Here is a 14,722-nt window from a genome sequence, read left to right on the forward strand (position 1 = left end):
ATATATTCGATTTAAATATCTAAATGTTAATGAGAAGAAAAATAAAAAAATTTTTAGATATCAGTCTTCATATGTGATGGATATCGGCTCATCTTTGCTGACTCCTTTGAAAGTGTCTTGAGTAAAACGGCTCTATATTGAACAAAGCACATACAAAAGACCTGAAACAAAAGCGATGCAAACTGCTTTACAGACAAGATTGCCGCAGGTATGACGTCACTTTATAGGCCAACCGGCATTTAGCATCACACTGGTTCCCTCGAGAAAAACCCAATAGGATTTTCCCATAGGCTTTTGGATTATCACAAAAAACAAGCTCTGTGATCATAAAAAAGTTCGATACTTACACGTTTTGTCCATCAAATTTTCACAGATGACCACAACGTTTATGAATTTTGAAGCCTAAATGCATTCGCCGGAAGTAGAAAGCTAGGATATAAACAAAGTACACCATGGTCCCACGATTTCAAAGTTTAAGACATTAGAATAATTTAAGAGCACAATTGCAAGCATCATAAGGCTGTAAAAGCGACGTGATGATGTTCAAGCTCCTCGACAGCCTCTGTAGTCCCATTAAGCCACTTGTTAGCAACTGCCTTTTTTAAAACACGTAACAAAAAAATCTCGACTGGGGTAATACTATTTTATGTTGTAGAATAAAACGTGAAAGTGTCTTGAGCTTGTGTTCACCACAGACCTTATTTCAGCCATTTAACCAAAATCCCATTCAAAAAACCCATTGACTTTGGGACGTGGAAGTGCTAAAAATGCTAACTCGTTTCTGCATTTTGGCCTACAAGTGATGTCATACCTGCACCACTTTATACGGAAGTTTGTAGCGCCACTTAAACCCCATTAGTGAACATTCTCGCATATCAGATTCAAACTTCATTGTAACGTCATAAAATATAATTTATAAAAACAAAACAAAAATAGATTCCTTAAGACTTTAGTTACCCAAAGTTTGAAAGGAGTCTTTTTTGGTTTGAACTGAAGAAAAAAATAATAAAAAGAAGAATTTATATATGCTTTAAATGTGAAATAAAAGTATAAATGTGATGATATTGACTTTCAAACATCAACGGGCTAATACATTTTTTCTTATGATAAAAACAAGTTGTGGCAACATATTTGCACGACTTCCCGTCCTCATTTATGAGCATCCCGGACAGGTAAGTGTGGAAACCTTGGAATCCCCCTGATCCCATACTGTCCCCAGTGAAGCGTGAAATCACCGAGCACAGGGGGAGATTAGTGTCCTGTATGAGCATGACCTTATCATTTCGCAGCAAGTCTACGGAGTCACCCTTTTATGTGTAATCCACCTCCACACACTCACACTCATACACCACGCGTGAGGAGGATGGGAAAATCGTGCCTACAAGGACCAGAAGATTTACACAGATTTATATAAAAATAATCCCTAAAAATGTTTTACGTGAGGATTTTTGTATTTCTGGAGGCTTTAGGTTATTTCAAACTTTAAGTAAGAAATGGTGGATGTTGACTTCAATTTAGCTTCAATTTCACTTTGGATTAAAAATGATTTGGATTTAGTGACTGAAGACAGACTCAGATTTAAGGATTCTTTTGTCCATCTGAGATGAGTAGCTTGATTAAAATAGCACTGTGTTGGTGTTATTGCATAATGAAGCCGCATCCAATGAGTTTGTTTGATTGGATCAAAGTGAACAGGAAATTTCTATACGTGTATGAATTCATCCTGTTACTGCCGTTACATAATCAGAAAAGATGATCGGGTCACCCTCTCCTCTCACTGCCACCATAATTCTCATTGGAAAATAATGTTTTATCCCACACCGCCACACGTTCCCTGTTCTGTCACTTAAAAAAAAAAAAGCTATAATCATCGATAAACTTTACGAATTCCTTGTAAGTCAAGAGATTGAAATTCTGTTCTTGAGACTTATTAGGTACAAGTACAGTGGCAGCCTTGAATTTGATTCATTGTGTTCAACGGAGCTTGACAGAACTGTTTTTAAAATCAGCATTAACCTGAAGTTGCGATAGTCTTTTTTTCGCCAAATATTGCGATGTACACCCAAGTGAAATGGCTTTGTGAACAAGAAAAAAAATCTAGGATAAGACTTGATTTTGTCCGTGGGGAATTGATTGGATGGTTGTGGTTTGCTATTGCTGTGATTTCATGTGAGTGACAATTTGCCCTGCCCTCACACCAGTAAACACATCATCAGAGAAGAGATGGGCTGCAAGGAGAAGTTACTTTGATTAAAGATACAAAGGCAATTTATGGCGTGGAAATAAATTATTATAATAAATACTGCAATATTCCATAAAAATAAGAATTGTCTATTTTGAATTCTTGGTATCTTTAACAAATGTGCAGCACCCAGCAGAGGTAAGAGAAGGGAAGGACAGGGAATACTATTCTGGTTCCATTAAAAGCTAAAGTGGGACAACAGTCTAAGAATAGAATGTGACACTCTAAAACGGAAAGTCTGACTGTGCTGTGTAAGAAAGAAAAAAGAAGGCCACTGTATGGCTATATAAAAACTACCTGAGGGGACGACTGGATTTCACGGAATTACAAAAACATTTAGCCTTGTAATGACCTAATAGATCCGACAAGTAACTGTTTTGCTATGCTCACGTCTCTAATTCTCAATGCACAAAATAAGTTTCTGCTCGACCGTTTACAATGTCAGGAGATTACCTTTTTCTCTTCAGGGAGCAGGTTGTTGTTGTTCCTTTTTGAAGTGTTTTACTGCTGCCCTCTAGTGGGCGGTTAACATTAGCGCCCCCTGGAAATCACTATAGTTAACGCTTGACTTGCGGTAGACTTACTTTACTAGCCTAATATACTGTAATATATAGGAAATATACATTATTATATGACTCTCTGGAATATCTAATTGGTCAATCACATCATCCATGGCAACATGGTATGTACATCAGTCAGCTCTTCCAGGAAGGCAAACTGAACCCAGTGCTGCTCTAAACCATATCTTAAAATATGTCAGTACCATAGTTTTGTCTCAAGATGCACATCTGTTTTTTGGGGGGTTATTTTCCCAATAAGACATGTTTTTAAAAGCGACTTAAAGCCTAATCTTGGCTTAATCTAAGCCCTGTCTGTGAAACCAGGCCATATTGTAGGCCTATCTTCAATACACATGGAACTCATTGTCTTTTATCAACATTTGTCTCCACAGAGCTTAATGCACTTATATGCAGGCACAGATCTCTCACTTTCACAAACGATAGTTAAACTCATACATTTATCTCTATACTAAACCCTTTACATTAAAATCTAAAGATGTGAATCATGATCTCTTATCTCTATCACAGTTGATGTGATTCTGGATCCTGATACAGCTCGTTCTAGACTCATCCTGTCTGATGATGGAAAACAAGTGAGCCATGGAGACACTAAGCGCAATGTCCCAGAAAACGCAGAGAGAATTGATTATTGTGTCTTTGTACCAAGGAAGGAGGGATTCTCCTCAGGGAGATTTTATTTTGAGGTTCAGGTGATCAACAATATTGCTTGGAATTTAGGAGTGGCCAGAGTCTGTCATACTGGACTATATGGCTGAAGAATATGAATAGGAAATGAATACACAGTTCTTGCAGATCCCATGGTCTTACTGAATAATGATATTTAACTCTGCAGATCACCCTGATAACCAGAATTGTAAGTCAGAATGTAAACTGGGCCACAGATGGTAAGCACAATTAACCGAAAACTAACTTAGTTAAAATGTCACAGCCCATAATGTTTTTTTATTACTATTATTAGAATATAGACATTAAGAGAATAAATTGTTATGCATGCAAGTACTTTTACTTAAAGAACATTTAAAATCAGGGACTTTTTACTTAAGTAGGGTAGTCATTGTGGTACTTCTACTTTTCCTAAAGTAAATATATCTCTAGATATTTTTTACTGAAGTACTGAGATTCAGTACTTCCTCCACCACTGTTGCAAACACACACACACACACACACACACACACACAATCTGGAACACTGTGAACACAGACAAGTGGAGTAATTCGAACATGTCAGTGCTGTTATATCTTTAAACGCTCAGCCAATTCAATTTGAGGAACTAACTTGTATAATATGAATTTGTCGAGTGTTTTTTTTTTACCCACCTTCCCTTCTAAAAGTGAAATTATTTACATGTTGATGTTGTACCTACAGTATGTTGATTAGGCCTACATGAGATTAAATTATAGATTCAAAAAAATACCTTGAATAAAGTGAAAATGTGTGGCCTGCAGAACTACACACACACACACACACACACACACACACACACACACACACACACACACACACACACACACACACACACACACACACACACACACACACACACACACACACTTTACCTTCCACATATTTTCCCTTGGGAACACTTGTTAAATGTGTCGGTTTGTATTGACAATCAGTATACACAAATGAATACCGCATTGATGCTGGTGACATTACGAAGACATAAGAGGTTTTTAAAGTGCATCCAAAATGACTAAAATGCTGAAAATATAAGTGGAAAAAAATGGCTACTTGAATAGAATGCGACTATAAACCATCACATTAAACACTACATGTCACACACAGTTTACAAAATCACAAATGCAATTCCTTTATTAAATCAGGGCCAGTGAGCTTAGCTACACTTCTACTTCAAAGACAATACAAAAATTACCAACACTTCAGTTACAAATCTGTACACAAGACATAATCAAAGCAATGAAAAATAATTATAATTCTGCTATGGCCAGTACAAAATACAAATCAAGCATATAGTTAATATTTACAACGAAAAATAACAAATTAGAGGAAATGAAATCAATAAATAAAATTGGCTAATAAGCTTCAGACTGAAAGGGGGACCCCAAAAGGTTCCCACATTGTTAAAAAAAACAATCTTTACATTTAATATGTGATTAAGATAGATGGAGTGTCAAATTCCAGCACTTATTATATAGGAAGAATGTATTCCCTTTCTCTCACTCACTCACTCACTCACTCACTCACAACTAAAGCCAGGAAAATGACAAAACTACACAGAATGGTTCAGAAATTACACAGTGCAGCATCGTGGAGCTGATCTCCTGAACACAGTTTAAGGGCTTGTTCTCAAACAGTCAGGGCATTAATGATTTGCACATGTTCTGCGTGCTTAACACTGCTAACTCAGCTAATGCTACAGACCTGGTTGAACAAGACAACAAATGAAAAATAACTTGTCTTCAAGACTAACTTTGAATGTTGGCTGGAGAAAGTTAAGCCCGAAAGTTGGCTTGAAGTTCAAGTCTTTTGTAGCTAAGCCACTACTAGCCGAGTCTAAGATGTTTGGTTCTCAAAGCTTGAAAGCTCAGGAATTACTGTCAGAAATGTTCCTGGGAAGTCCATTCAATTAGAAAAGAAGTGAAAACAGTCTGAAGGACTGTATTGAGTTTTGGTGGATGTAACTTGAACGCCCTTTTAGGAGTTAACCTAAGTGTGTACAGGATAATAGTACTGGCTTTGCCAAGGCAAGATAATAAAAAGTTAAAATGCAATGATTTGTATATAAAAGTAAATGGAAAAGACACGTCCATTCGGGAGTACATGAAAACAAACCAGAAGTAAAATTAATTCCATATATTCAAACTTCCTTCAAAAGAAGGAAGCTATGTATGATCCTTTTAAAATATTTACAGTACATATTCAAAAAAAATGTCCTTTGCACAAAGGCACGAGTGCATTACGGTTTAATCTTTTTAAATAAGATATGAAAACATGCATTCTAAGTGCTGAGGAGTTTGCATTTCCTCAAATGTACTATTTGAAAAAAAAAATTTAATATGGCTGAACAAACAACTCCATTACGATAAAAATCAATTTCTTTACAGGTCAACAAGAGAACGTGTCCTTAAATCTTCCACATCATGGAGGTTTGAGATAAACCGTCGACACGTGGAGGAATAATGAGAGTCAGGATTCAGTGGGATAAACCGAATGATGCTGTGAACTTAGAGCCATCCTGATGGGGATTTTGAGAGGAAATCTTGATTCTCGCCCCCTCGCTACGCACAAGTCTTGAAGTGCTGGTTAAGTGGGATTACAGGGGACGTCAGAGCGGACAGAATATACAGTGTTTGCGGCAAATATCAGGGATTTAGGACCAACAATGTTGGTGCAAACCACAAAGCAGGACTGAGTGCTTGATCTCCTATGACATGAATGGATTTTCAAAAGCAAAAAAAACTAAACCAAAAAAACAATCAATCAATCCAGCCTTAACTTTTAAATAAGGTTTATAAAAGGCTTGTTGGACATTAAGAACAAGGCACGCCACGTACGTAAAGGAAACTGCACTATGAGCTCATTTTGTGACCCTAAGCAAATCCCTAAACATTGTATTTGGCCACAGCAAAAGTTTCCATATCAATGACATCACTGTCCACTTCATCAGGCCAGTGTGTTTCGCCTGTGCCTTTTCTTATTTAAAAACTGACACTGGCTTGCATCACGACCAAAGCTCATGGGTTTTAAACTTCAGTTCTCATTAAAACCTAACTGGAGGGTAGAGACCGTTCCAAACACATCAGGACTAGATCAAAAGCTTGCTTTTCTCAGAAAGCCCTTCACCAAAATCTACGCAAACACTCTTTCTCTGGATTCAAAGTCACAGACTACACACTCTCTCTGTTGAGATTTTTCAATCCCTGCCGATAAAGAGAGAGCGGGGTGATACTAAATTGATTCCACAACAGAGCGAAAGATGACCTTATTGACTTCATTTGAACTCAAAGCTTTTTACAGCACAAGCATTTAGAGTCTCTACCAAAAAAAACACTTCAGTGAGAAGCAAAATAGCTTGACCTGAAAATATAAATAAAACAAGATTAAGATGAATACGCTAGTCATTAAATAATAGTTAATGTTTCTTGAACGAGTCCATCAATTGACAGTTAGATTTCAATGCAAGTACTGAGTAAAATCTAGAAAAAGCATAGAAGGAACACATGGCTTCCTGTAGTTGAATTTCTGGCAATTACCTCTGCGTTTCAGCTTAGCAACAACAAAACGTCCTATTTTTCATTCTCCCTCCTTCTCGCCTGAGTTTTTTTCCCTCACTGTTTACTGAGAACTTCTGTGAAAGGTAACTTGGCTAAGACAGCACTATAAACACTTGTCAGGCATAAACACTGAGATAAAACAAACACGTTTGACATGGATGGTTGTTATTCTGCTTCATAATGAAGGTACTGGCTGTGGGGACCCTTAAAGCTGGAGGTGCTTGTGTCAGGGATCCTGCCATATGCCAAAACCTAACTAAAAAAGAAAAAAATAACCAGGGACCAAAATTAACTTTGTGCCACAATGACAAGTGAATTGAGGACATTTATGGCCATACATATTTCTTAAAAGAAATATACCAGCAAAGAAATTTCATTCTGTCATTATTCTGTATTCTGATAATATATTTAGCTTTTTCTCGCAAATTACTGCAGGTAATCTAACAAAAACAAATGTTCTGGTGGGTTAATGCCAGGAATGTCTAACCACTTTCATTGTCATTATTAGGACAATATAAGAAAAACTCGTTCTTACGTTGCATTACACTTACATTTAAAATATGTGTTATGTAGCTATTCCTTTATAAGAAATTAATGGACAACTGGTTATTTACTCTTGATCAATTTGGACTTAGAATATAATATACAACTAAAACATTGAGCCATCAATTGCAGTTTACAGCACATTTCAATGTTTGTGATGATGCTATACATAATATACTCACTCACAGAAATGATCGAAAATGCTGCAGTTTGGGTTTGAAGACGCAATTAATACTTGTGTGCGTGTGTGTATATATATTTATACTGTGTACATTAATATAAACATTCAAAAGTTTGGGATCAGTACGATTTGTAAAATTAATACTTAAATTCAACAAGGATGCAACAAATTGATTAAAAGTGACAGTGAAAACTTTTACGTTGTAACAACATATATTTCAAAAAAATGCTGTTAATTTGAACTTTCTATTCATCAAATAATCGTGAAAAAAGTTTCTTCACAGTTTTTACAAAAATATTACTGATTTTAACATTGATAATAAATCTTGAGCAACAAATTATCATATTAGAATTATTTCTGAAGTATCATTTGACATTGAAAACTGGAGTAATGATGCTTTTTTTAACTATATTTTGTGTATATTTTTGCATAATAAAACAAAAAAATTTCTTACCAACCCCAGACTTTTGAACAGTAGCGCATATGGAACAAATACCTTAAAGGAAATTGCTTGGCACATCTTTTAAAAAAAGCCATTGGTGAGTAAATCTAAGAATCTGCTTAGAAAAGTCGATATGTTCAGATTGAACACAGTGAGCCAAAAAACCTTCATCAGAGACATTCTTTCATGGTTATAAAAGTCATGGCACAGTGTTGTAGAGTGGACAGCTTGGCCACATCTCTTAACAAAGGCTCGCATGAGCACCAGGCAGCTAAAACTGTAAACAATCTACTAACAAACCTCCTAACATCCCTTTTGAAGGCTAGAGGAGGCCGTATCTGTGGTGTCTGCACTCATGTTTTGTTTGGGGGATGCTTTGGCTGTTGTGTGTCGTGTTGAGCTGATATATTTTTGGGGTGGCAGGGAGGAGAGGTAGCGGACGGTGGATGACAGAACTCCTTGATGGTTACGGTGAGGAGGTTAGCCGTGATATCCGTGACGACCACGTTGGCACATCGGGATGTCATGTCAGGATGCCAGTCCAAATCTTCCTCTTCCTCCGATGGCTCCTCCGACACGGGAACCTCCGGGACCTTAAGCGGCCGACGACCAGAGAAGGGATGCCGTCGCCGCAATTGCCTGTCCATTTCATGAGGTACAGAAAGATCCAGGATGTGTTCGTTATCTTCTGAGGATGACGACGCAGAGGATGAAGAGGAAAACATAGGAGAGGATGGAAGAGCAGAAGGACCCGAGCTGTTTTTGGATGCCACTGATTGAGCGCCCCCTTTGAAAAGGGCAGGCTCTTGGGCGTTGGTTGCAGAGGTCTTGGGTGGGAATGAGGAATGCTGGGATTGGGTTTGTCGTGGAGAGGGTGCCTCGCCGTCCGAAACTTCTGAGCTTGAGTTTGATGGAGGCAGTTCATCATTGAAAGTCGGACCTTTGGACCCGTCCAAGACCTTTGAACTTTTGGAGGACGAGAGACTGTTTATGTTGTTGCGACTCTCTCCACTTTGAGTCTTGTTCTCAGCATTGTTCAAAGAGTGAGAATCGAAGAGTTTTCCAAAAACAGGAAACCCAGAACTCCTAATTGGGGGCTGGATTCCTCGGTAGGACACTTCTCCAAACCGCCTGTTTTTACCAATCACCCTGTTCCGAGATGGAATTTTTTGCCGCCCAAAATGGGACTGCTGGGCAGCGGGCATGTGTGTCCTTCTACTATTAGCAACTCCAGCATTCCCAGCCTTGTCAACCACTTTGAGGTTCAGAATGACTCGTCCCTTCTTCACTTCCCTGGGTTTGACTTTTCGATTGAGAATCCGGACTGTTTCTGAAAACGGACTGACTGTCGGACGGGACGAAAAAGGACCGGAGGGACCGACTGTTTGGTCCAGGCGGGGCAAGGGGCGACGTGCCATGCGATGGCAGCGGTGAATGTCTTTTTTCAGTTTGGGCTGAGCAGCGCCCGACTGCAGTTTAGCATTAGATGGGGCAGTTGGGGTGTAGGATGGTGCAGCTGAAGGCGGAGGAAGCTTGGAATGAGGCTGAGGACGGCTAGGCTTGAACTCCGGGACTCTTGGGGTCTCTGCAGCCTGCGCTCTTGACTAAATAATTGGAAAAAAGTCACAAATTATTTCCTTGTAAAAGAGTTATTAAGCCAAAAATTAAAATCTTGTCACCATTAACTCACACTCATGTTGTTGCAAACCAATAGGTATTTCGTTCTTCTATAAAACTAAAAATGAAACCTGAGAGTTTTCTATCCCTCTATGGCTACGTTCACACTGTGAGCCTTAGTGCTCAATTCCGATTTATTGCTCAGATTTTTTTGTACAGCTGTTCACATTGTTGATTTAAATGTGACCAATATCAGATTCCAGTGCGAACAGATCATGGTCCTGGACTGAACCACAAGGCAAAAGAACGATAAAAAGACGTCAAGAGAACACATACGGGCAGGCAATATAAAAAAAAGACGAGGATGCAAAAAAAAGAGCAGTTTTTAAACACTTATGATTTGCTTGTACATAGAGCTGTCACTAATACTTATGAGTTCTGACACATCACCGTGCTTCCAACCAACTACCAACTGGACATACAAGAACCAATGAGGTTTGTTCTCACATGTCATGTATGCACATTTGAACTTTCAGCAAGAAGAGTTTGTTCTCGCACGTAAAGCAAGTACAGTTTTGGTTTAATGAACTTGTTGTTGTGACATAAACCCTATTCGCACGGGATTAGTATTACCTGGTGACCTCTAGTAATTTGTAATAATTGCAGAGGTTGTCTGTGATCTTAATCCCGTGCGAATCGGCAATGTCTGTAATTTGTAAAGTAAAAATTCCCCCGCAAATGACCAACCATATTTCGCCAAACACAAGCTCCTGAGATAATATTAGTCCTGTGCGAATCGGGATCTCTGTGATTTGGCGGGGTCGTATATCATTTTTCAAGGTTTTTGTTTCCGGTGCGCCTTTTTATCCGTATTTCGTGAAGAATGGAGGCTGCGTTGGAAACTTTTTGAAGTTAAATCGATAATTATAAACCAAAAGTAAAATGTGCACGGCCGCATAGGCATTCATAACAGTAGACACGCACTGTTACAGTGCTCATTATACTTTCAACCTAGAATTAGCGTCAATTCGGGGGGGAATTGCTTGAATGGTCAATATTATTCTGAATGAAAAACAGAACAACAGAACAGTACAATGACAAACTCACTTAAGTACGTGCTTTTACATTCCGTTTTGAAACCAAATCTTCCGACGTCGTCTTGTCATTCAGTTTCTCACTCTTGTGAGGAACGAAATCTGACTCCTGCTGCAGTTTATGCTGTCGCTTATCCCGTGCAAATGCGCCAGACGAAATTCAGATGTGGGGGGTAATTTCTAAATCACAAGAGGTCCCCAGATAATACCAATCCTGTGCGAATAGGGCTAAATTTGTGGATGTATGGACTTTCAATGGAGGGGCAGAAATCTCTCAGGTTTCATAAAAAATATCTCCATTTGTGTTTCGAAGATAAACTAAACTCTTACCGGTTTGGAACATGAGAGTAAGTAAATGGTGACACCTTGAAATACTTTAAAAGCATATTTCCAAAACAAATGGACTAAATGGCTTTGCACACCACAAAACATATTTATTTTCATGTTAGTTGGTATTGCTGACGTACCTTTAGAAGCAGCGTTTTAGGTTTCGGCCCTCTCTTTTTAGGTCCGTACATCTCTTGCTCTCGCTCTCTAAAAGTAAAAAGAGTTGCTCAAAGGGTTTGTGATTATGTCAGTGAGTGGTTGTGCCAGTTTCAGCTTTTTGAACAAACTTCCTCTGAGCACAAAGCATGACTACAAAAGTTTTACTTCAGATGTGTGACTCAAGTATTCATGTGATGTGGATAGAGATGTCTGCGAGACTGCATCCTGTGGGTATGCAGGAAAGAGTCGATCTAGCTTTGACTCAGGGAGACCACTTCAAATAGAAGCATCAACGGTCAAAAAACGTTTTTAACGCTCATGAGTGCACGAGTTAACATGTTGTAACTTGTTCATTTCCATTAAATTTGTTAATCAGGGAAAAAGCATCAACAACAATAAACAATGACTCACTTTTGTTCAAACGCTGCAACGAGTCGTTCATCTAGGATGTTCTCCTCAGGTTCCCATGTGCTGTACCTGAAAAATATACAGATCATTTAACATCCACCACTTATTAGATACACCGATCAGGCATAACATTATGACAGGTGAAGTGAATAACACTGATTATCTCTTCATCACGGCACCTGTTAGTGGGTGGGATATATTAGGCAGAAAGTGAACATTTTGTCCTCAAAGTTGATGTGTTAGAAGCAGGAAAAATGGGGAAGTGTAAGGATTTGAGCGAGTTTGACAAGGCCCAAATTGTGATGGCTAGACGACTGGGTCAGAGCATCTCCAAAACTGCAGCTCTTGTGGGGTGTTCCCGGTCTGCAGTGGTCAGTATCTATCAAAAGTGGTCCAAGGAAGGAACAGTAGTGAACCGGCACCAGGGTCATGGGCGGCCAAGGCTCATTGATGCACGTGGGGAGTGAAGGCTGGCTCGTGTGGTCCGATCAAACAGACGAGCTACTGTAGCTCAAATTTCTTAAGAAGTTAATGCTGGTTCTGATAGAAAGGTGTCAGAATACACAGTGCATCACAGTTTGTTGCGTATGGGGCTGCATAGCCGTAGACCAGTCAGGGTGCCCATGCTGACCGCTGTCCACCGCTGAAAGCGCCAACAGTGGGCATGTGAGCATCAGAACTGGACCATGAAGCAATGGAAGAAGGTGGCCTGGTCTGATGAATCACGTTTTCTTTCACATCATGTGGATGGCCGGGTGCGTGTGTCGCTTACCTGGGGAACACATGGCACCAGGATGCACTATGGGAAGAAGGCAAGATGGCGGAGGCAGTGTGATGCTTTGTGCAATGTTCTGATGGGAAACTTTGGGTCCTGCCATCCATGTGGATGTTACTTTGACATGTACCACCTACCTAAGCATTGTTGCAGACCATGTTCACCCTTTCATAGAAACGGTTTTCCCTGGTGGCTGTGGCTCTTTCAGCAGGATAATGTGTCCTGCCACAAAGCAAAAATGGTTCAAGAATGGTTTGAGGAGCACAACAACGAGTTTGAGCTGTTGACTAGGCCTCCAAATTCCCCAGATCTCAATTTGAATGAGCATCTGTAGGATGTGTTGAACAAACAAGTCCGATCCATGTAGGCTCCACCTTGCAACTTACAGGACTTAAAGGATCCGCTGCTAACATGCCAGATACCACAGCACACCTTCAGGGGTCTAGTGGAGTCCATGCTTCGATGGGTCAGGGCTGTTTTGGCAGCAAAAGGGGGACCAACACAATATTAGCAAGGTCATAATGCTATGCCTGATCGGTGTATTCAAACTTAACTAATGAAACAAATTTCGGTTCACTCACTTTATTGCCCATCCTTTCCATTTCACTAGGTACTCCATCCGTCCCTATGGAAAAGACAAATCAGTTCCCAACATTTCTGAAAGATATTTCACTGAAGGAATAGTTAATCCAAAAAGGATCATTCTGTCATTATTTACTCTCCTTCATGCCATTATAAACCCGCATGCTGTTATTTTTCAGTGGAACACATAAGTAGATATTTTTAAAGAATATTTACTCAGTTTGTCCTATAGAGATGATGCTTTAATTTGTTTAAAGCACTGTAAATATATCATAAAAGTAGTCCATATTCATCAATCCATCCTTTAAAACACTTATCCTATTTAGAGTAGAGTGGAAGTTGTTCATATTACAGCTAATTTAAGGCTTTAGATGATATGGGATATAGCCTAGTCATATGGACCATGTTTTTATGTTGTTGTTGTTGTTTTTTTTGCCTTTTTTTGGAGCTTGACAAATCCGCAGTTCCCATTATGGAAAATAAAATATTCTTCCAAAATTCTCATTGTGTTTTCCACAGAAGAAAGTCAGTCATGCAAGCTTGGAAGAACGTGAGTGAGTTACTTAGCCCAAATGTCAGGGCAAACTACTCTTTTAAATTCTCATTACCTCAATATAATATTAACATATGCTTATTAGGTATATAAATGCATGCGCATGCGTAATGCAAGAAAATATACAAAGTTATTTAAGATATTTAACTATTAGGAAATGATGGGGATTTGACAACCAACATTTCGAACCTCCAAAAAAAAATCGCTTGGTGTACGGAAAACAAAAACAAACAGCGATTTGAACGTAAAAACTAGTGGTTGCTACGCGACGCGACGCTAGAGAACGCAAAGATTCCAATATATATGACCGAAATTGCACAACCTCGCAAAATGTATTGTGGTTGGTTTAAACGCAGTGTAAACACACTTTGTTTAGGCTACAGTGGTAGCGTTCTAGTTTTGTAGCGTCGCATCGTGTCTCACGCCTGCAGTGTCAATTGGATGTCAGACGAACCGGCCTTTGTCAAAAAATTTGCACTCCGGGTAGACACAAAAAAGCTAACGCGCTAACAGCACCAGCTCCAGCTGGCGCCACTCCAATCTAAATAAACACACACAGTACCCTGAGCTCAAAAATAAGCAACTCAGTCAAATTAGTTGTGTATGAATGCATACACAAATGCGTGTAATACGAGCGGTTTTATGATTGCATGGGAAAGCATGGTGCTCTAATGCAGTTCAATGCACTGCACTCGGTCTGCAGGGCTGAAGTTTAGTGCGTCTGTAGGCCGCAGTGAAAGGAAATAAAATGAGTTTTAATAATAAACAGACTGACCTTGCGGACGCGGCGCTTCAGGATGGCCTCGGCGGCAAACACACGGTCGCCTGCCGCAGATAGCTCCATCTTTAGTGAGACAGCAGAGACGGGTTCTTCCGCGGAAGCGATGGAAAGATCCTGCGCCGTGGAGCGGAGGAGTGAACCAAACACAAATACACACATGCGCCCGCGCGCCTCTGACAATGCGGCCCATGCAAGGAGAGTA

General features: G+C 39.5%; 1 protein-coding gene across 1 annotated transcript; it reads right to left on the reverse strand.

The window, feature by feature from the left end:
- Positions 1-4,616: 4,616 nt before the first annotated feature.
- cbx6b (chromobox homolog 6b) lies at positions 4,617-14,686 on the reverse strand. The gene is made up of 5 exons (XM_079829368.1): positions 14,515-14,686; positions 13,186-13,229; positions 11,833-11,898; positions 11,403-11,469; positions 4,617-9,828 (listed from the first exon to the last, which is right to left on the reverse strand). The coding sequence occupies exons 1-5, from the start codon at positions 14,677-14,679 to the stop codon at positions 8,578-8,580; spliced, it is 1,593 nt and encodes a 530-aa protein (XP_079685494.1). The 5' UTR covers positions 14,680-14,686; the 3' UTR covers positions 4,617-8,577.
- Positions 14,687-14,722: the final 36 nt, after the last annotated feature.

The sequence above is a fragment of the Gobio gobio genome, assembly GCF_949357685.1.
Source record: "Gobio gobio genome assembly, chromosome: 1".
NCBI lineage: Eukaryota > Metazoa > Chordata > Actinopteri > Cypriniformes > Gobionidae > Gobio > Gobio gobio.

What these genes read in the sequence shown, in the direction of transcription:
- cbx6b (XM_079829368.1), bottom strand. Translation starts at nt 14,679, where the DNA reads ATGTGTGTATTTGTGTTTGGTTCACTCCTCCGCTCCACGGCGCAGGAT. An exon ending in TGGAAAGGATGGGCAATAAA is followed by an intron (nt 11,899 to 13,185) that starts GTGAGTGAACCG and finishes TATATTTTTCAG; the next exon opens with GTACAGCACATGGGAACCTG. An exon ending in CTAAAACGCTGCTTCTAAAG is followed by an intron (nt 9,829 to 11,402) that starts GTACGTCAGCAA and finishes CCAATTATTTAG; the next exon opens with TCAAGAGCGCAGGCTGCAGA.